Below are 23508 nucleotides of genomic sequence, written 5' to 3'. Positions count from 1 at the left end.
GGCACATTTTGCAAGCATGCACACACAGTGTGGAGTGGTACTGTCCATGTGACGACCACTGATTAAAACCTGTCTTTGTTATTCAGTGCATGGATCAATACCTTCCCCTATGGAGAGATCAATGGGGAGATCCCCACTGTAGCGCAAGAAAACCTGGGGAGCTAGAAGCCCACCCCCACCCCTTGGGGCAACATGGTCATTTCTGGGAGGGGCCACCATTTTTCCTGGGATCCATGTTCTTTGTTTCATGCCTCCCCTATGATTCCTACAGCACTCATCCCAGAACAGGAAATTCTGCCCTTGCAAAAAAACAAAAACCCACTGCAGCTATCATTTTGCAGCTATAAATTGTAAAATTTGACACACTTCACTCAGATGGAAGTAGCTAGTCCTGCAAATTCTGGCAGAAAGTTATAGACTGTTAATATGAATTTAATTTTAAAGATTCCCTGCATGAAATGCCTACAACTTAGCAGGTTTAATATATTCTGGAGGGACTCTTGTGACTGTAAATTTCATCCACTTTGGCCAAAAGCAGGGGAAATTACAGCCTTTTTAAAATAGATTCCCAAGTACAGTACATGGGGAACACAGAACTTTGTTTAATAAAGAGCAACTCAGAACCCAATTTATTTAAAAAAGCACCCTGACGCCACCTGCCTTCTTTCTGATAGCCTGTCTCTGGCTGATTTTGATTTTTTATTTAAAAATGTAGTTTGAAACATAATTAGCATAGAATCTTTTTAGCAAGATTGATGATTCACAGTGAAAAGGAACTGTTTAATTGTTCGAAGGGCTTAGGGGGCTGTCAAGAACGAGGGGGGGTGCTTTCAGTGAAGACATGTTCCCTCTCCTATGTTGGCAGGGAGAGAATTGCTGCTCCAAGAACGCTACTTCTTCATTTCCGAACTCTTCATGGGCAATAAAACCTGTAGCCTGAACTGTCAAACACCCATCTGTAATAAATTCCTCCGAGCTCTCTCTTTGAATGATCAGCATATAGTGATGATTATTTACACACCCAAGTGAAAAATAATACCATTTTAGGTTTGGGTCAAATTGGCTCCGGGGAAGTGAGCAGTCATTATTAACAGCAGCTGCAGCTAAATATGGGAAAGTTTCACATGTGATAAAAGATACAGCCCCATCATTTACAATAGCTAAAGTTTCTTCCAGGCCAAGTCCAGCCCCCTGTCCGCTATATAACACAGGCACAACAGAGTAGCACATCTTATGCATTAGCTTTGACTTGTGGCATCCTTGCCAAAAAGTTTGTTTTCCATTGTTTTAAGGGGGCTTGAGTCGTTGGGAGAGAACCCAGTATAAGGCAGCTTCTAATTTGTGCAGAAAATGGGGGATGTTTTTGTTTTGCTTTTGTTCTTAAGCAAAACTCCTTTCTGTGTCGTTTTCTTACGGCTGGCGATATTTGATCATGTATCTGGGGCCTTGTATCCTCGCTATGCGTTCAGCTGTGTGTTAATTTGTGGCGCTACGCATGCACAGGGTTGGGTGGCCATATGAGAGAGCAGCTTAAGACCTGCTAGTGTGCTCAGAGGCATCTGCAATAGTTGACGTATTTACAAGGCAGCCAACCAAGAATCTGCTGCCAGTACATGTTTCCTCTATGCGTAAGTTATGGGCCTGAGGTTAAATATCCGAGTCCGGTCACCGGGGTCAGCCTAGGAAATGAGAAGGCACACAAGAGTCAACTCTCAGAGCTAAAATTAATTTTAAATGGCTGTTTCTGTCGGGGATCTAGCAAGTTTGTGATTTATCCAAGGTGCAGTTCATCGCTTGCGGTTTAGATACAGAATTAGCTTGCTTGCTGCTCTCCCTTTTCTGCGGCTAGAAGCTCTCCAAGTGCAACGATTTCTGCAATTTGCTAGCATTTGCAGCATTGTTGCTTTTTAAAACAGCATTTTCATTTATTATTGTTGTTGTTATTTCCCTGGCAGATGATACATTTGATTTTTACCACTAAAAGCAAAACGTGTGTGACTCTCCCACCCTCAATGTAAGAACAGGAATGTATTTGTTATGAAAAGCACATGCAGTCTTAATCAAGAATAGGCCTATGGTATATATATTTGATTGGACATCGTCCTGTAAAAATATCTTTCTGGCCTGTAGAGAGTTGCATGCACAGATTTGCATAGCCAGTGGTTACATCCTGTTGGGAAAGTGCCCATAAAGTGATTAATAATAATAATAATAATAATAATAATAATAATAATAATACACACATTCAGTTTGAACTTACTGTGGTGTGGTGTATAGGTATTTGTGTGCGTGTCATGATTTTAAAAATAAATTGTTATTCATTAAGTCCACACAAGGATTAAGCTTGATATCAAGCAAGAGAAAATTGTATCTTGATCCCACGCTGCAAGTAAATGTGCTTGAGTAGTATATGTGCACCAATATAGTGCTTTGTTGTTAGGGAGCAAATAGTTGGTTCCAGGTTTTGGCAACTTCTTGGGGTGAGGTGCTCTCGATAGAGTGGAATGAGTCCTGTGAGGAGATACATGCAATGCAGGGGGTTGGACTTGGTGACCTTGAGGTCCCTTCTAACTCTACAATTCTGTGATTCTCAATTTAGATAAATAACATATTTTCCCTCTCGGTATCATCCATAGTAAGGAATGCGGGTGGCGCTGTGGGTTAAACCGCAGAGCCTAGGACTTGCTGATCAGAAGGTCAGTGGTTCGAATCCCCGCGACGGGGTGAGCTCCTGTTGCTCGGTCCCTGCTCCTGCCAACCTAGCAGTTTGAAAGCACGTCAAAGTGCAAGTAGATCAATAGGTACCGCTCTGGCGGGAAGGTAAACGGCGTTTCCGTGCGCTGCTCTGGTGCACCAGAAGCGGCTTAGTCATGCTGGCCACATGACCCAGAAGCTGTACACCAGCTCCCTCGGCCAATAAAGCGAGATGAGCGCCGCAACCCCAGAGTCGGCCACGACTGGACCTAATGGTCAGGGGTCCCTTTACCTTCACTTATCATCCATAGTACCATTTCATACATTTCTTTTTCTTTTTGTAGAGGGTTACCACAAAGAGTACAGTCAAGTTGGAATTGTAGTCAGTTTGCAAATGCATTTGTCCCCTTCAAGTTGCGCATTTTTAGGTGTATGCCTAAAGCATCTCAGATGTACACCTCAAAATGCAACGTGCGAAGCAGTCCTAACTATTTTGAGTACTCATTTTCAAGACCTTGTTCATGACCGTGCTATGCTATTCAGATGCTGAACCAGCAGACACTTACCTGTGTTCTAAAAGGGTATTTTGTGCACACAAGTGTGAGTTTTGCAGAGGCTGGTTTCTAAACAGACGTGTAGCGATTACATGCCATCTTGAAGGCTACCCTTTCTGGAGGAAGGAATGACCCTCTTCTTTATGGTCTGCTTAAGAAGACCCCGGGCCTCTTTCGATGAAGTCGAAAGCCTTCCTAAATATGTAAGGCCAGATCCTTTTTGCCTCCTACATGTTGCAGAGCAATAGGAAGGTCAACATATCTTTTGGTGGGACAGAACCTTGTCTGCGTACACACTATACATTTGAAGCACATTTTTACTCCTCAGAGAATTCTGGCCACTGTAGTTTATTAAGAGTGGCTGGGAATTGTTACTCTATGAGGGTGCCGAGAATTCTTTGAGGAGTAAAATGTGCTTCAAATGTGTTTTAAAGGTAGAGTGTGTGCGCTGCCCTTCCCTAGTTTGCTTTTCCCCTCCCCCCCCAAAAAAAGTATTTGATGGGTGGCCTTAATCTGGTTTGTTTTAGAGTGTTGCCACCCATGGAGCTGTGGGTGAGATCAAATATCCTTAACTTTGTGGTTCATGAGGCAGTAGTTTTCATTCAAGGGGAAAACAAACAAAAAAATCTCATCAGCGCATGGTAAGCAACTAGACTTTGATTGCACTCGGATGGGCTTTCTCATTCCAGCTTTCGCATCCTCTTTTGCCTCGGTTACTCCCCCAATTTCTTTTTCTGTCACCATCCTGGCAAAACGATTTATGTGAAACAGCTGCTGCAATTTTCTTCTGAGAAAAGCAACCTTGCCTATAGTTCTCCCCCCCCCCCCATTAATTCAACTTAAGAACGAATTGAGAAAGTTTCTAGTATTAGCTTTTTTGAAGTGAAAGCCGCAAAATGAGAGAGAGAGAGGGGGGGGGGAGGGAGAGAGAGAGAGGTGTTAGGGCCGGAAGAGGCTATATAAATGCTAACATTTTTGCAGTCTTAACAGTTAAGTCAATATCATTTAGTAATTTATTTACTGATGTCCTTCCTTTCCATGAAATCAGCAGCAACCCAGCATAAAATTGGGTTCTCACCAGCAGTACTTAAATACTATAGATTTTCAGAGGCCCAAGCTTGGAAACCCTTTGGCCCAAGTCCAGCATACCTGTGTATATTTATGTGATTATGAATGATACAGAAGCACCATTGATAACACAAGGTCTGTGGCATATTATCTCCAAAATCTCCATGCCACAGCCACCCCTGTGAGTGATATAGACTCTATACTTGGCTCCTACCCTCTGCTCCACAAGCATGATCTCATACAGCCCTAAGTTCTTGCATATCCTCCTACACTTCCCCAATTAAAACAAGGCCGACGACAATTTCATTACAGTCATACCTTGGTTTTCGAACAGCTTGGTTCACAAACAACTCAGAACTCAAATGTTACAAACCCAGAAGTAGGTGTTCCAGTCTGCGAAGTTTGTGACCGTCCCACGCAGCTTCCGATTGGCTGCAGGACTCTCCTGCAGCCAATCGGGAGCCGCTCCTTGGTTTCCGAACGCTTTGGAAGTCGAACTGTACTGTACTTATATCCTGCCCATCTGACTGGGTTTCCCTAGCCACTCTGGGCAGTTTCCAACATGTATAAAAACATAATAAAACATTAAACATTAAAAAAGTTTCCCTATACAGGGACTGCCTTCGGATGTCTTCTAAAGGTTGTGGAGTTACTTATCTCCTTGGTGGGGGGGGGGGGCAACTCCATACCCTGCAACATTTTGCCGATCAAAATAGGGATGTCCTAAGGAAAGTGGGACATTCCAGGATCAAATCAGACCCTGGATGCATGGGCGCAGCCGTGGGGGGCAGGGGGGCATCTGGGGTCCCCCAATCAAGTAAATAAACAAAAATACTTTAACTAAATGACCAATTGCACCCCAGATAACTTGGTACTTCCCCCTCAATAACATAAAGCCTGTCCCCCTCCTAAAATAAATCCTGGCTATGCCTCCCCAGCTTCTGTAAATTCGGGATTAAAAAAAGTAAAGGTAAAGGGACTCCTGACCGTTAAGTCTAGTCGCGGATGACTCTGGGGTTCCGGTGCTCATCTCGCTTTACAGGCCGAGGGAGCCGGCGTTTGTCCGCAGGCAGTTTTTCCGGGTCATGTGGCCAGCAGGACTAAGCCGCTTCTGGCGAAACCAGAGCAGCGCACAGAAACGCTGTTTACCTTCCCCCTAGAGTGGTACCTATTTATCTACTTGCACTGGCGTGCTTTCAAACTGCTCAGTGGGCAGGAGCAGGGACTGAACAACGGGAGCTCACCCCATCGCGGGGATTCGAACCGCCGATCTTCCGACTGGCAAGCCCTAGGCTCTGCAGGATTAACTCTGGAAAATAGGGACACTTGGAGGGTCTGTTTCTAAGTGCACCCCCACCTGTTTTTTATGCATTTCCTTCTCTCAAACGGATCCCCCTGATCCCTAGAGTCTTGGGATTGGGGTGCTTTTGCTTTGCATATATAACTGTTGTAGAGGCTTCCCCTGTTTTGCAAATGCCAGATATTCCCTCGAGTTAAAACAGGAGACTATTGCTAGAGAAGCCTGGAACAAATGATAATTTCTAAAGATGATGGATACGTAATACGCTACAAATGTTTTTAATACATAATAATGATTTTGTCCAGTTAGTGGGATGTGGGGATTTTTCCCAGCTGCTTGGGAAGAAGCCTGGGGCCCTCTTCTGAAGTTACATTTTCCTACTTTCCCTTTGGAACAGTATTAACAGACGTGGCCAGGAAAAGTCCCAAAATGTTTGGAGGTCCAGTCTTTACACTACTGGAACAGTTCGGTGAAAGACTTGCACCAAATATGCAAAGGGGCTGCGTATGAGTTGAGTCACAGGCTCCTTCCCAGCTCCCAGTTTGCAAATATCTGCATCATTGTTGTTATTACCATCCTTTTCCTGGCTGCTTCCTTTTATGCTATTTCGAAACGCAAGTAGGCAAGATTAACGTTGGAATTGGCCCATGGGATGTGAAAGATGAGAGATCGCTGCTACTAGGTTCCTTGTGTGGTCTTGGAAAAGTCAACTAGACTCCCTGGATCTTAGTTGTCTGCTTGTCACTTGCAAAGTATGGTTTATCCCAATGATCTCTTGAGTTTGAATAAACTGCATTGCTGTTGTTTACACAGGCTTGCAATTACGCAGGATCACATAGGTGGCAGACACAGAATTCAGATAGTCAGCAAATCAGATAATGAAGAATTCAGGGCTAAACTAGAAATGGCATGCCTTTTTCTCCCAGTGGGTGGTGTTGCTGTTTTAAATGAAAAGCAGCCTAAGACATTCTTCAGGCAAAAGGAAGGAACATGAAGAGGCTGCTTAACCCTTTTCCTCCCTGCCATTTGTCAACTCACAATCTCACTCCCTTCCAGCTTCTTTCCAATTTGTGAATGTTTCCAGGGACAGTGCTTTTACCCTTATTCATTCCCGGTGCTGTTGACCGAGTGGCACGGTGGGTTAAACCACAGAGCCTAGGACTTGCCGATCAGAAGGTCGGCGGTTCGAATCCCCGCAACGGGGTGAGCTCCCATTGCTCAGTCCCTGCTCCCGCCAACCTAGCAGTTCGAAAGCACGTCAAAGTGCAAGTAGATAAATAGGTACCGCTCTGGCGGGAAGGTAAACGGCGTTTCCATGCACTGCTCTGGTTCACCAGAAGCAGCTCAGTCATGCTGGCCACATGACCCGGAAGCTGTACACCGGCTTCCTTGGCCAATAAAGTGAGATGAGTGCCGCAACCCCAGAGTCGGCCATGACTGGACCTAATGGTCAGGGGTCCCTTTACCTTTACCTTTATTCCTGGTGCTAAGTGGATATATCCTCAGGAATCACAAAACATTTTTTCCATAAAAAGGAAGGCACCTGCTACCAATGTGTCCTCAACTGCACACAATAAAGGTTTTCAAGCTGGGGGGTCCTCAGAAATTTATCAGGTTGGAAGGAAGCTGAAGGTACTTTCTACCACCTTTGGTGGACGTGCCCAAGGATCAAGGTCTTCTGGGAAATGATTTATAATGAAATGAAAAAGGTGCTTAAATGCACGTTCGTGAAGAAACCAGAAGCCTTCCTCCTGGGTATGGTAGGCCAATTGGTGTCAAGGAAAGACAGGACGTTTTTTATGTACGCTACAACAGCAGCAAGAGTACTATTAGCAAAGTATTGGAAGACACAAGAACTACCCACACTGGAAGAATGGCAGACTAAGGTAATAGACTATATGGGACTGGCTGAGATGACCGGCAGAATCCGTGACCAAGGGAAAGAGACGGTGGAAGAAGATTGGAAGAAGTTTAAAATCTATCTTAAGAACTGTTGTAAAATTAATGAATGCTAAAATGTTTTGGGTAATGCAAAACAGAATTGCAGCGATTAGCAATTGGATATGAGAAACAAGACCTTAAGAAAGTGTTATATTGAAATTAGGGGATGCTGAAATGATTGATAACAGGGATGCAGAAAGGGGAGGTATGGGGAAGTCGCCGAAAGAAGGCTTAAGGAAAAAATGTTAAGAAAGTATACGTGTTTATATGTTTGTTTGTTTGTTTATGTATTGTCTTGTATTGTCTTTTACTATGTGTTTAAAATCCAATAAAAATTTTATATAAAAAAAAAACAGAAATTTATCAGGTTCATCTATGAGAAAGTATTAAATGGTAGAAAATCTTCCCTGAAAGAGTTTGTCTGGCATAATCATGTGCAGTGTGAAGCTGTCTTCTAATGCTGTCCACATGCTAGGGGCACAAAATCTCAGTTCATACAGAGTTAACAGTGAGGAACAGTAGGACTTGCCTCCTGTTTTACGTGAGCTGAGTTTGCACTTTAGTACATGCCCCAGAATTCTCTTCAGCACACAGCAGTTCCTGGCAGGTATGCAGAATTCTGCTGATAGACAAGAAAGCAACGTAGAAAGGAAAAGCAGGAAGCATGAAATCCAGTAATCTGATTGCTAATTTTGCAGCAGCAAAAAAAATCAGAATCAAAAATCAAATGTGCAGTTGTGACAGACCAAGAGCAGCAGGTATATTGTGCCATGAACTTTGGTAGAGAAAAATCTACTTCATCAGATGAAAGAAGGGAGATTCTGGCCATCTTCGAGCTCCTTTCTTTAGTGTCAACCAGATTTCAGATTTAATTCCTTTACCCAGAGGTCACCAAAGTGGCTCCAGGGACGCGGGTGGTGCTGTGCTCTAAACCACTGAGCCTCTTGGGCTTGCTGATCAGTAGACTGGCAGTTCGAATCCCCACGACAGGGTTAGCTCCCCTTTCTCCCCTTTCTCTGTCCCAGCTCCTGCCCACCTAGCAGTTCGAAAGCATGCCAGTGCAAGTAGATAAATAGGTACCGCCACAGTAAGGTAAATGGCATTTCCATGCGCTCTGGTTTCCGTCATGGTGTTCTGTTGCACCAGAAGCAGTTTAGTCCTGCTGGCCACATGACCCGGAAAGCTGTCTGTGGAGAAACGCCAGTTCCCTAGGCTTGAAAGTGAGATGAGCGCCGCAACCCCAGAGTCGCCTTTGACTGGACTTAACCGTCCAGGGGTCCTTTAACTTTTACCTTAAAGTGGCACCTTTAGGCACACCTGCACCACCTGCAGAGGCCTGCCCGGATGCCTGTAGGGTCTCATCCCCACCCTTCTCCTACTGATATTAGGTTTGGGAGACGCCTGACGCTGCAGCCAAGAGAACAGGATGTGTGTGTGTGTGTGTGTGTGTGTGTGTGTGTGTGTGTGTGTGATGCCCACAACAGTTTTTCTGGTTTGTAAATATGCCCATGGGCTCAGAAAAGTTGGCAACCCCTGCCTCATACAATATTAAGAGGCTCGAAGTTGAAGCAGCCAGTGGGGCTGCCATCTCAGAACAACCAACAGCGACAGCATGGTTTTCAGCAAACGTTGGAGTCCTGCTTTGGGAGAAATTATTCAAAAGAATGTGTAGGTATTTGAAGTAGCATTGTCTATGAAAAACAAGAGGTTGTTAATGGGCTGTTTCCAGTAGTTCCCACAGGAGAGATCGTGATGCTACTTGCGCTGAAGTCAGTGGAATTTGCTCCTTAAAAATTGGCAGCCCCCTAGTCTTCAACATTCACATGATAATGACATTTGAAAGAGGATTTCCCTAATCCAATATTTCGCTCCCCCTTGCATCAAATTTAGTCACATAGTTGGAGAAGCCTTGGCATATGAACATCTCAGGCTGGGAAGGGAGGAAACTTAGCTAAGGCAACCTCAGATATTTGGAGGCCCGGCAACAAATATATGCATGTTTTCTGGGGAAAGGTGAAATGGAAGAATGATGTGGAGCTTTGAGGTGACCGTATTGACCAAAATGATGGCAGAGGACCGGCACAGGTGGAGGTAGTAATCAGGTCCTGGGGCTTGGGGACCATTGCCTGCCTTGGGACATGGTCACAGGGTTGTGAAGACTATGTCTTTGTACCGGAGTCCTAGAGATTGCAATTAACGGGTGCTGTGAAGCTGTGGTGGGGAGGCTGCAAGGCACTGAGACATCCAGTAGGGCTTGAACAAGTCAACGTCGTTCACCTCTGCTTTGGAAGCCAATGCACATAGCAGTGTGTCGTATCAAGGCAAAACCTGAAAACTTAATGTGTGCGTAGTTTAAAAAACAGAAGGCTACAGATGCCTTATGCGGTTTGTTATTGCTGGATTTAAAAACTTGTTATTTAATTAAACAGAATCTGCAAAACTGGAATGTATGAGGCCTTGTAACTTGTCATTCTGCATATATATTTATTTAAATAGCTAGTGCTGAGTAATAGCATACTTGGCAAGGGATCTTAGACTTACATATTGGTCTGTCGCTGCAGGATACTTCTTCAGCCAGATGACTCCTTGCAAATTCTGGAGCCTGTCGAAGAAGACGTCGGATTCTATACCTGCAATGCAACGAATGTGTTGGGATCTGACTCTGTTTCCATTGCCGTCACGTTAGCAGGTAATATGTTCCTTGCAGTCATCACAGAAATACTTCCTTTTTCCTCTTCTGCTTTTGAAAAGTTAAGCCCAAATGTGGAGCAGGCCAGGCTCCAAGGTGCAAAGCCCTTGCAGATATTGTAAAGTTTCTACTCAGAGCAGCAGCAGTTGAAATAGTTTAGCAATGCTTTTACACCCAGCATAAAATTACACTTCCAGCAAAAATTCAGTATTCCTTTGCAATCCAGAGAAGAATTAAAAAACAAAGCCAAAAATAGATAAATGGCTAAACCTGAGTCGTTGTAGGACGATTGCTAAAACAAGTAAGCAGATAATACAACTGCTTTAATTTCTGACAGGGTTATTATCTATCACTCATGTGCATTCAGTGACATTAAAGCCTCGGTAAATTGTGTGTCGAGGTCCCCAAGCCACCCCAATAAATCACAATTCACACAGAATTTTTGTTTAAGGTTTTTGTCATAATTTTGGCAATTTTTTTATTAAAACACAAAAATTGTGAGTGGTTGCTTAGGCACTGGCTGCGGCTATCTGACCCCGCACAGGGACAGACTGACATTCGCACACCTGCAAAAGTCAGAAAGGGAAAACATTTTGGGGAGAAAGATGGAGCTGGGTACCATGCCCTCACCTCTCCCCAAATGCTCCCAGGGGCTCTTGCATGGCCCTAGCCCCTTGACAGGGGTGCATACAAAAGCATGGTGAGCCCCTGGGTTCCTTTAACGGAATACCCTTGCAGCAGCAGCATCATTGGAGGGGCAGGCACAGCCAATCCATGCCCCTCCACCAACCAATTCATAAAACCAATACCTAACCGCAACTTTACAAGTTGTGACGATTTGCTACGCAGTAGGCAAAAACCAAATGGCACCAGCCAATCAGCCAAAGGGACAAAATTCCTACCGGGCCCCTGCCCCAAAAGCAGATGACCCCATGACAGGCATAGCAAGGTCAATACGAACAACCCTAAATATAGGGAGGGTGGGCAGGTGATCCGATGCACAGCAAAAAGAGGAAGCTCAATGCTGCGCAGGGAATATACAGTATACTTTTTGGCTGTCAATCACAAAATGGCAACATCAAATTCCTCCCAACGACAAGGGGAGCCCAATCGCAATGGTGGCCAGCTATCTGTACCCGCCCAGCAACAGTGAGATGTCTTGTTAGACCCCACTGCAACACATGCTCTCCATGTAGGAGAACACGCTGTGCACCACAAGGTTTCAGGTGTGTGGGTATCTTTTAAAAAAGGTCACCTTCCCTCTGATATACAGCATGATGCTTATCTTGTTTGGATGTAATGCTAAACCATAGTTCACATTCCATGCAGCAAACCTGCTCCCTACGCCTCCCCAGCTGCAAGGAGGGGATCAGAAACAACTGCTTCGATGTAAACTTACAGCAGTTTGTTGTTTTCTTTGATGGAAACTGTGGTTAGGGCTATAGAGAGAGACTTGGAGGGCTGCCTTTGGCCCCAGGTCTGAGGTTTCCCAACCCAGGTTTTGTGTTATGTCCAAATGCATCCTTCCTTCCTTCCTTCCTTCCTTCCTTCCTTCCTTCCTTCCTTTCTTTCTTTCTTTCTTTCTTTCTTACTTTCTCTCTCTCTCTCTCTCTCTCTCTGCGTGCTTCGTGCCTACTTTTGGAGTATTTCCATTGAAAATCAATACAGTTGTGTCTCCTTGAAAAACTAATGCAATTAGGAGAATGTAGACTCTTTTCAAAAAAACTTCACTGTAATATAAAACACTGGAATAAATCATCTGTTATGGAACTCTCCTATCAACAATGGAATGGTATCAAAAATGGATTTAACATGGGAGTTTTCAGGCTTAGCATTTTGTGGCGGGACATAACAATCCGTTCTGCAGAGAGCCTTTGCAGCCAGTTATGCTCCTGATGGGCAAGTTTCAAAGGCTATAAGTATAGAATACAGTTTTGGAAGAAAGCCTCTTCATTCAAGTCACAGTTTTCTTCCAATGGAGGCTAATCAATCACTGTCTCCCGAAAAAGCGGGGAGAGGGCAATACACGAAACAGATAGATATGCCTTTGGGTTTTCAGCAACCAGCAATTATTTTTCTAATAAAATGCTCCATGTCTTGATTTCATTTTCTCATGCAAACAAATTAGCAAATGCAAGGCCCTCTGGGTCATATTTTCAAGAGACAACACTACTTGAAGGAAGGTTCTGAATAGCCTCATCCGTCAAGCAGGATTGAAAGTGCCCAGTCACTCAGCTGCTGGAAATCTGGACACCAAGTTTGAGATAATGAAAATGCAATTAACCAAAAGAAGGAGGAGGAAAAATAAACCACACACATTTTCTTTCAAAAGTGGAGCCCAGAACTTTTCTGCAGAGGAAGTGGGTAAGCTTTGTGCAGTCTAAATGAAACACTCAGCCTCTTTGATTAATTTAGCACATGAGGGCCCAGAGAGAAAATGTGGTTCCATTTTTGGAGTAGTTTGCTACTTTTTATGGGCTGAGCAGCTGACAGATATTTAATCTAACGAAGAGATCGTGGAAGAAGAAGAAGAAACCACCAGGAAAAATTAAAAGGCCAATTGCCATTTGAGGTCTCTCTTTCCTCCTCCTTGATTTAGGAGCACCCTGTAAAACATCAGAACTTGGTGAACTTTCCTTGACTGAATGGAACATGTTTGTGCTTGGATATGCTGCTCTACATTGAAGTCTCAGGGACACTAGAGTCCTGCCCCTGTACAAAAAGTGCTACTGAAAGTGAATCTGCACAGCATCAGGGCTTCATGGCATCCTCTCAAAATACGTGGATTAGCTTGCTGCCTATTCCACATGAGTCCATTTCAGCTGTCAGGCCAGTTTATGGATTTTAATTCGCGGCAGCGGGATCTGCGGAGAGGCGGGAGGACAGGAACAAAACCAGATTTCAACCATTTTGGTTGCCGCCGCCAACTAAAGCACCCATAATTCTTCCTCCTTCTCCTCCCTCTTCCACCCATCCTTTCTTAGCCAGCTTTTCCCCTCTTAGTGCCACTGTTGATTTATAGCTGGATTAATTCATAGGCCTTGTAGGCTCCTGTTTTGGGCCCAAGCCCGTGGAATCACACGACGGCATCCATTCTGTCTTCTGCTGGCCCATGAACAATCCCACTTCTGGGAGATAAGCATGCAGCCGGCCAGCACTGAGAAGCTCTCTCACAAACATTAATGCCTTCGGAAGTGGGCTGGCCCCAATACAAGAAGATAACGTAAGCTAGATGGAGTCTCACTTGGGCTGGGGCGTTTTGAGCTCTTCCCTCTCCAGCAGCATGGAACATTTTCCGTGGTTCATCTGACTTTGCAGCCATTAACCCTTCGATGCACAAGTTAATTTCTCCAGCTTCTGGGGCCCTAACCTGGAGACATGCAAATAATGGTACAAGGAGAATGAAACTTAACTTTATGGAGGAAGCCCTGAATGTGTATACAGATACTTGAGACATCAGGATTGTGGCAATAGTCAAGCAAATATCAGCTTCGGTTACATTTTCGTTTATTGTTGCAACTGGCTTTCTATTTGTCTAGTTTGCTCTCCTGTTCAAGAGGATTTTTGACGTTAATCTTAGAGAATAAAGACTTAGGTAGGATTTGACATGTGAATGAGCAGTTATCATGCTCCAGTTTACACATCACCATATTGTTTTCAATCGTATAAGAGCTGTCATGATTCTCGGGGCATGTTTTACCATGCCAGGGGCTACTGGTTCCATTTTATTTCATTTCATTTCATTTTGTCTTTTGCTGCCCCCAAAATTATCTCTATGCATCCTCCATTTGTGTATATGCTCCCCTGTCTGAAAATTGTATGCTTCGAATTGTTTCCAAAATAGTGCTGCCTTTGCACACCTGTATCCATGCACATAGCTGCCAGATGGGGAATGTGGGGGAAAGAGATGACTTTAAGATGAAGTTTGCAAGTACATAAGGTTGTGCATGATCAGGAACAATTCTTTCCAAAAGAGGAAGGGTCTAGTCTGAGTAGGCTACTTTGTACAAAGCAGGTTAAAAGGTTTTACATGCCAAGACCCCATGACCCCACAGTTCCCTAGGGGAAATGAATAACCACACAGGACAACAGCATTTTGGGTTTTTGGCTTGAATATGGCCACAACTTATGGACTACCGGTATAAAATTTACGGCATGTAATGCCTTAAGAGAGAACATTATGAAAATGATTTATAGGTGGTACATGACCCCAGTCAAGCTTGCAAAAATCTATCATACGCCCAATAATAAATGCTGGAAATGTAAGGAAACTGAAGGTACTTTCTACCACCTTTGGTGGACGTGCCCAAGGATCAAGGCCTTCTGGGAAATGATCTATAATGAAATTAAGAAGGTCCTTAAGTGTACCTTTCATAAGAAACCAGAGGCCTTTCTCCTGGGCATGGTAGGCCAATTGGTGTCAAGGAAAGATAGGACGTTCTTTATGTATGTTACAACAGCAGCAAGAGTTCTTTTAGCAAAGTATTGGAAGACACAAGAACTACCCACGCTGGAAGAGTGGCAGACGAAGGTGATAGACTATATGGGATTGGCCGAGATGACTGGCAGAATCCGCGACCAAGGAAAAGAGACGGTGGAAGAAGATTGGAAGAAATTTAAAGTTTATCTTAAGAACTGTTGTAAAATTAATGAGTGCTAAAATGTCATGGGTAATGTAAAACAGAATTGCAGTGACAAATAATTGGGTAAGAAAAAAAGGATTAAAGAAAGTGAATTATAAGTAATTGAAATTAGGGGTTGCTGGAAAAGTTTAAAACAGGGATGCAGAAAAGGGAGGTATGGGGAAGTCATTGAAACAAGGTTTAAGGAAAAGAGGTTATGAAATTATACGTGTTTATATGTTTGTTTGTTTATGTATTGTCAGTTGTATTGTGTTTTAATATATGTTGGAAAATTAATAAAAATTTATATATATAAAAAAATGAATATGGCCACAACTTTATTAGTTACAGTAGAGAATGGTTTGGGATAGGCTTTGGGTAAAACCATTGCTATTCCACTCTAGCCCATCTGCTGGGAGTGCATCTAAGGGTAAACCACAACAGGCTGCAATTTAACAACTCCTGGGAGTGAGCCTGAGCATCCCCATTTGCTGGTTGGGCCTTCTGCCAGGGGAACGCCCTGTTTAAGGGCTGATGGCATTGGCCAATAGCCAGCAGCCAAGCGATCCGGCCTGCCATTTGTCGGATCACTTGTGGGTCAGGGCCCTGGCCGCAACACCGCCCATCAATGAGGATGACCGGACTTAAGGGAGAGAGAAAATCGAAGAAGAAAGTGACAGTTTGTAAGATGAAAGATATAGCAGAACATCTGAAGGCTTGCGACTCTTTAAAAAGGTAAAGGTAAAGGACCCCTGACAGTTAAGTCCAGTCGTGGACGACTCTGGGGTTGCGGAGCTCATCTCGCTTTACTGGCCGAGGGAGCCAACATTTGACCGCAGACAGCTTCTGGATCATGTGGCCAGCAGGACTAAGCCGCTTCTGGCGCAACAGGACACCGTGATGGAAAATAGAGCGCACGGAAACACCGTTTACCTTCCCGCCAGAGCAGTACCTATTTATCTACTTGCACTTTGACGTGCTTTCGAACTGCTAGGTTGGCAGGAGTGGGGACCAACGGGAGCTCACGCCGTCGTGGGGATTCAAACCACCGACCTTCTGATCAGCAAGTCCTAGGCTCTGTGGTTTAACCCACAGCGCCACCCACGTCCCTTCAGGAAGAGTAGCAGTGCCCATATTTTGCTTCTTCCCTTATCTATTTAATAATCTGTGATCCCTTCTGCTTACAGGGAAGCCATTAATAAAGACATCAAGAGCTACACTGGTCAACAAGGAGTTGCCTGCTGTCACTGTTGATATTGGGAGCACCGTGAAAACCATCCTGGGTGCAAACGTGACCATCAACTGCCAGGTTGCAGGTGAGAGGTTTCTGCTCTCTGTGTCCTCCCTCTGGCTCCTCTGCTCTGCCCCACCCCTCCACTGTTTCTCATATCTGCTTCAGTTATCCCTCCTGCTTCCTTCACCTCGCCCACTCTCAGCCCCTCCATCTCCCACCTGCTTTTTAGCCTTTTCCCCTCATCTCATTTTCTCGTCCTTCCTGCTTCATCCGTTTCTCCTATCTGGTCATCTGAGTTTAACAGAACGAGGTGGTCAAGAACTGGGTTATATGTGTGCATTTACCATTCCTCATTCTTCCCCATTCTCCTTCCTTCCATGCAACTTTCTGTTTTGCAGGGGATGTGGGTTGTCACTTAAAGGCGGGTTTCTCTCTCTTTTAAAAAAGGTTTTGTTTATACTTCTCCAAACTGTGAGATTCCCCCAAACGTACAGGTATGGCCTTGTTGCTCAGTGGCTCTGTTTGGCTGCAAAGCTGTCATCACGCCGGGACTGAGTTCGGCATTAGAAGGAGTGATGTAGTGCACAGCTGCTGCAATCCAGAGAGCCGTGTGTGCAGTCAAATCCCATGGCTAAGGACGGATGGCAAAGAACCACAAGCTCTGTGGTTATGTCGCCAGCAGTCTGAAATTCTTGGCTGCTCTTGCGGTACTTACTCGCTGGAACGCAGCCAGTGCGTGTAGATTAATTGGATAACAAACAACAAGTGCGAACAACATCCATTCCCATTCATGAGTAAAGGAGAATAATTGGCAAGTCAATGAGTGGAAGAAAATAACCAGGATGCTTGATTATCCTCTTGGGCGGCAGGGAAGGGCAGATGGGGCTTAAGTCGTACTCAGTAGCCGCCTCACAGTGCTCAAGCCTAGCTACAACATGATAGGAGAGCCTTTTGGATTACGAAGGAGAAAGAAATCTAAGTGCTGGGCTGGACATGCTGCAGTTCATTACTGTAATCCAAGTGTTTCCCAAACTTGGGGTCTCCCACAGTTTTGGACTACAACTCCCATCATCCCTAGCTGGCAAGACCAGTGGTCAAGGTTGTTAGGAATTGTAGTCTGAAAGACAAGTTTGGGAAACACTGCTGTAATCAAATGGACTGGCTGGCCTAGGACAGGTGTGGACTTGAAACAGCCGATAGATTAATAGGAACAGTGTCCAGAATATTACCAGTAAGGAAAGGAACAGATCAGCCCACTAAGAATCATATAGCTGGAAAGGATCATTTAGCCCAGAGTCATGTGGACTCAAGGCCACACGTAGCCATTAGCCTCATTTCATGTGGGTAGCAAGTAGGAATTAAAGAAAGCAGAAGTTTACATTCCAACCTATGTTTGTCACAATTGGTGCTGTTTCCATTCTGCTGCAGTTCGGTGTCTAATAATAATAATAATAATTCATACCCCACCCATCTGGATGGGTTTCCCCAGCCACTCTGGGCGGCTCCTAACAGAATAAAACCTCAGGGCTGCCTTCAGATGTCTTCTAAAGGTCAGATAGTTGTTTGTTTCTTTAACATCTGATGGGAGGGTGTTCCACAGAGCGGGCGCCACTACCGAAAAGGCCCTCTGCCTGGTTCCCTGTAACCTCACTTCTCGCAGTGAGGAAACCACCCTGAAGGCCCTTGGAGCTGGACCTCAGTGTTTGGGTTGAACAATGGAGGTGGAGACGCTCCTTCAAGTATACCGTGCCATTTGGGGCTTTCAAGGTCAGCACCAACACTTTGAATTGTGCTCGGAAACGTACTGGGAGCCAATTTAGGTCTTTCAGGACCGGTGTTATATGGTCTTGCTGTCCTCTGTTTACCTTGTTAAATAAGTTATTTAATTAATTCGTGTAGCTATTTATAGAGGGAGTGAGCAAAGGAGTACTCTGCCCACTTTTGGCTCTGGCTAAGCTCATCACCTGCATGTGACCCCTAGCAGGTTACTCATGTGGGAATGCGACCTTCAAGAGAAAAAAAAGTTCCCCCGTCCCTGGTCTAACAGTTCCCTCATATTTGTCATGGCTATTGGCTAGAACAATAAACTTATGCACAGATGGTGAGAGTGTGCAGTGATGTCAGTGGGCCTACCTCCGAGTAGACATGGCTAGGATCACACTGCATGGAGGTCTGGCCCTGGGCACCTATTTATCTACTTGCACTTTGACATGCTTTCGAACTGCTAGGTTGGCAGGAGCAGGGACTGAGCAACGGGAGCTCACCCCGTCGCGGGGATTCGAACCGCTGACCTTCTGATTGGCAAGTCCTAGGCTCTGTGGTTTAATCCACAGAGCCACCCGCGTTCCAGTTGGCTACATGGCCCTTAATCTTCTCACTCTGAAGATTGCATGGCTTCTTATTAATGTTTCTCTCTCTCTCTCTCTCTCTCTCTCTCTCTCTCTCTCTCTCTCTCTCTCTCTTAATGTCTTCTCCCTATTCTAAGCCTTATTTCCATCAAGCACTCCAGGTGACAGATGCCTAATGCAGTAAAAGAAAACACAAAACTTAGATTCGGGAAATGCTCTTGCTCCCCCTACTGCTGCTGCGATTAAATAGCGACTCGGTCGGCCCCTCTGCACCTGTGTCCTAAATTGCACATCTTGAAGTTTTTGCCAGATCGCCATGTTCTCGGTTTCATTGCCTTTTTCTTTGGAATAAGGCTCACGTAAGGATAGGAAAGCTTAGGGGCTGCTCACTGCTGTTTCTTCTCTCTCTCTCTCTCCCTCCCTCCCTCCCTCCCTCCCTCCCTCTCTCCGCTTTCCCATGACATTTACTCCATGCAGGTGGGACATTTGGTTTCGTTTCTTCTCTGTTCATCTTGAAGGCAGCAGCGGGTAACTTTTGTGCAGGTGATCAAAGTTATAGAAGCACTGAGCTATATTCCGTTCTGTTCTGAACGCAGCTGCAGATTGCAACAGAAACACTTTGCCTCCAAATCCTTAAGCCCTTACTTTTATCCGAATAAAATTCCCCTTTGTTGTTTTGCAGAACCATGGATCAGAGTCATGATTTTAGGATTTGGTTTCACGTGAGCCCAGGCAGCACGCCAGCTCCAGAAAAGAAATGTGGATGTGGCGATTTGGTTTTTGTTCACCACCTGAAACTTGTACAGCCGTTGGGATTGAGATTAGAAGTGTCTATTACAGAATAGGATGTACCTGGCTAGGGTAGCATTAGACTGAAGTATCGGATAATTGTCCACGCCTGCCTGAGCTCTGAGCTCTGTCTGTGTTTGTAGAAGATGTTGCAAATGTGCTCTTCATTCCGTCTCTCCATTACGTTATCACTCCCTCTAATATTGAACTTGGCAGCACCAGCAAAATGGCTTCATGGAGAATCAAGGGGGAGATCTCTGTATGTTTGGAGACACCCCCAAGATTTGCAGAATGTTGAATCCCTGGCAACTCCTGGTAGGGCTTGTCTGAAAGCCCAGAGTCGGTGTAGAAAGACCATGGTCTGACTTAGAATAAGGGAGTTTCCAATGTCATTATGTCCACATAGTCATTAGTCTGGATTACTGCAACGGGGACATGGGGGCAACCCTTGAAGACAGTCAGTTTAACCAACTGATATCAATGGATATATTTTAATGATTAAAAATCAAGATGTTGTTATGTCCGTATTATTGAAATGAATTATTTATTTGGATAGCCATGTTTTGAAATGATTTAGGATTCAGACCAGGCATCCCCAAACTCGGCCCTCCAGATGTTTTGGGACTACAACTCCCATCATCCCTAGCTAACAGGACGAGTGGTCAGGGATGATGGGAATTGTAGTCTCAAAACATCTGGGGGGCCGTGTTTGGGGATGCCTGATTTAGACTGTTACTGTAATCATGTATTCTTCTTCTTTCTTGCCGCCATGTTGTGAGCCATGTTGGACACACGTATGTGGGAAAGAGGGCATACAAAGTGAAATAGCAATAAATATAAAATAAGGTGCCGCTGGTGCATATTGTGGCTGCAAGAGTACTGAGAGCAGTGCCTCAAACCAGAATCATATTACACTCATTCTGAAGGAATTGCCTTTGCACTACTTGGCCCAGTTCAAGATACTGGTGTAGCCTTTCAAAGTACTGAATATCTTACCTATGCTGACACCCCATCTGTGGAGCTCACTTCCGTTGGAGGTTAACCCACCTCGTGGATGAGTTTTCATAGACAACTTAAGACTTACTGTTCACTTAGACTTTGGGGTGTTTGTACTGGCAATTGCTGCTTGGATATAACTTTAAACCAGGCTTCCTCAACCTCGGCCCTCCAGATGTTTTCAGACTACAATTCCGATCATCCCTGACCACTGGTCCTGCTAGCTAGGGATCATGGGAGTTGTAGGCCAAAAACTTCTGGAGGGCTGAGGTTGAGAAAGCCTGCTTTAAACTCTGAGTTTTAATTTGCATGTTTTCGCATACTTTATTTTACTGATTTGTATTTAACCTTCTTTAAAATACATTGTGAACTGTGCTGTGATCCTAATCACTGAAGGATAATGTGTACATTGAATGAATGAATTTCTTTTATTCTTCTCAGAACAAGTTAATGTGTGTTAGATAGACTTGGATTTTGGCAAATAATAATAATAACCAACATATGTAACATCAGCTTTTCTCAACACCACCTTTGCAGAGTGTACAGAATGCAGATTCTCTCTCTCAGGATTTTATTTTAATATATTCTCTTAACAGGTGTGCCTGAAGCAGAACTCACCTGGTTCAGGAATAAAATCAAGCTGGCCCCTGGCCATTACCTGCAGGATGGGTCATTGCAGATTGAAAATGTTTCTCTCTCGGATCAAGGCTTATACTCCTGCAGGGCAGCCAACATTCGTGGGCAGATTACCGAAAGCACTCAGCTTCTTGTTCTGGGTAAGCTTAAATTTACACTGTCGTTTAAAGAGCTAACATTTCTTGCCAAGGTTTCTTCACATGTACTTCAGAGAGCAACACCAGTATTGCCATTATATAAAAGTGAGGGGTGCAGGGCCAAACCAGTCACGATATTCAAAGTCTTCTTCTTCTTCTTTTCTTTGGCGATCCCTCGTAGCCGAGTAAGATTGTCTTCCATTAACATGGTTTTAAAAACAAGTCCGTAAGTGTCTGTGGAGGCCAATTCTGGATCCACACATCCTTCCACAGTGGGGACATAGGTTTTCAGGTGGGAGTTGATCACGGTGTGGATTTGCCAAGCATGCCTTCCTCTTAGCACATTTCTCCCTTTTCATGCTGAGTTCAAGTGTCTTCAAAGTCCATGACACCTTTGGTAAAGGCTGTTCTCCAGTTGGAGTGCTTGCAGGCCAGTGTTTCCCAGTTATTGGTGTTTATACTACATTTTTTAAAAATTTGCCTTGAGTCAGTCTTTGAACCTCTTTTGCTGACCACCAGCATTTTTAAGTTTGGAGTAGAGTAGTTGCTTTGAAAGAACAGGTGTTTTAAATAGGCAGATGGTGTCAGCTGCCATTGGCGGCATAAGAACAGGAAGTGGACAGGCATGGAGAGGGGAATGCAATATATGGGTAGTATCAATGGGGAATTCCCTTACAATGCAAACAGAGGCAGACACGTATTTAACATCTCGTGTAGTCTGGACCTCAGTAGGGTTACGAGAGAGGCACTGTCAGAGGTTTTGACTTCCAGAAGCTAGACAGCGCACAGAAGCAGTCTCAAAATTTAGCGTTAGGTGTGCAATTGTGAAATACCTACTTGGTGATAGGTTGGCTTCATGTTGTAAATAAGGTCTTTGGAATATTGTTGCAGCCCTTTTTTCATAGGAAATACTGAGGTGGAGAGCAGCACTGGTTTAATGTTATATGTGAAACATAAAACACAGAGAGTTTCTAAAGGTGTTGAGCACTTAAGTGCCACTGGTCACAGGGCTTACCTAATGCTGCCTGCTGTGAAGGACAGATCTTACAAGTGCCCCTGTTTTCCAGAGACAGTCCCATATTTACAGGGTATGTAAGGACACACCACAATTGGGGGGTATGAAAGGACACACCACAATTCCATGTATCAAAGCCAGGCAGGCTGGTAATTGAATCCTAAGCGAGTCTGAGGCCAGCATCCTCACTTAGGAAGTGCAGAATACGCCGTGTGACCCTAGAGATGGGTGCAGAAATTTAGTTCGGTTCACATTTAAAGGCAAACCTGTCTGATCAGCTTTCTCCAAAACGATACCTTCAAAATTTGCACTCCTCTGAATTTTGCAACACAGCTCTCCACCCAAGTCATGTGTACAATGGTACATAAACTAGGGTAAGGTGTAGACGAAGATGCATATATTGGTGCAAATGAGCTACAAAAAATGCATTGCATCGGGGAATGTTGCCTTGAAATAGGCTAAATTTCTTTCAAAATTGTGTATATTAGGAAAAAGCCAAACTAAAACGCTGGTGAATTTTCAAGATTCTCTTTTTTAAAAAAAGAAAGGAAACAGATGTGGAAATGCGGAGAACTGAATTAAATACTTTTTTGAAATTACAAACTGAGAGAAGCCAATATTGACAGATTTGTCCACCTCTCTGTGGTGCACACACAGCGCTCTCTCTCGCTCTCTCTCTCTCTCTCTCTCTCTCTCTCTCTCTCTCTCGCAACACCTCATCACTGCCTCCTGCTCTCCGACATCTGCCGCCTGAGGCCTGAGGTGGCCATTGCACTCTGCCTAACGGTAGAGCCAGGCCTGAAAGGGACCAGCGCCCTCCCTTTCTTGCGCTTCAGGCCACATGTGATTTCTCCTCAGGAGGACCTTTGACTTGTGGCCTGTGTGCTGGTTCTACGCATTAGGTGGCTGTAGTCATCATAGCTAAAATGCCTTGTGTATTAGATATGTATGCCAGTGTTACAAATTTCTTCGCTTAAAAATGAAAGGTGACTGACTTGGTAAGCTTGCTTTGGGTAAATGACAGCTATTGCTATATTGTTAAAAGAGAAAAGTCGACAAATGCCCTTAAAGGCACTGCTTTCCCTGCCTATTTAATGCATCAAACAGTGGGCCTTTTAATTGGGGTAAGAATTTCCCAAGGATACACCCAATACCAACCTCTAGTGAAATATATTTGCCTCCTTACTGAGTCTGAAATGGCACTCCTGAACTCACTTCCACTGAGCTGATACTTGAGAATTTAATATTACACCAGCTTTTCATGCCGAGGACAGAAACGGGCCCTTCTCCAAGAACAGGCTTCCCTAAATGAAGGCAATATATTCCTCCTGCTTCTCTATCACGGTCTCCTTACTGGAGAAGCAAGCCCTGTGGTAAATCACAAAGTGACACGGACCAATTTCACACCTCACTGACAGATGCAAAAACCAAACTCGGCCCTGTATTTTAAAAAGCGCACACAAAACAGGGACTCAGTTCACCGAA

At 44.5% G+C, this 23508-nt stretch overlaps 1 protein-coding gene and 1 long non-coding RNA gene across 2 annotated transcripts in view; one reads left to right on the top strand and one right to left on the bottom strand.

Annotated features, from left to right (window-relative positions):
• LOC310753144 overlaps positions 1–23508 on the bottom strand; it is a 356996-nt gene that overhangs the window by 130110 nt on the left and 203378 nt on the right. The window lies entirely within an intron of this gene.
• Positions 1–23508, top strand: part of ADAMTSL1 (ADAMTS like 1) — a 257528-nt gene that overhangs the window by 196497 nt on the left and 37523 nt on the right. Inside the window, exons 20-22 of the mRNA XM_083592741.1 lie at positions 10119–10246; positions 16056–16184; positions 20832–21011. Coding sequence (XP_083448867.1) covers positions 10119–10246; positions 16056–16184; positions 20832–21011 — 437 coding nt within the window. The remainder of the gene's footprint in view (positions 1–10118; positions 10247–16055; positions 16185–20831; positions 21012–23508) is intronic.

Source organism: Podarcis filfolensis (assembly GCF_964270895.1).
Source record: "Podarcis filfolensis genome assembly, chromosome: 17".
NCBI classification, from domain to species: domain Eukaryota; kingdom Metazoa; phylum Chordata; class Lepidosauria; order Squamata; family Lacertidae; genus Podarcis; species Podarcis filfolensis.
This window is presented reverse-complemented; position numbering and strand designations above follow the sequence as displayed.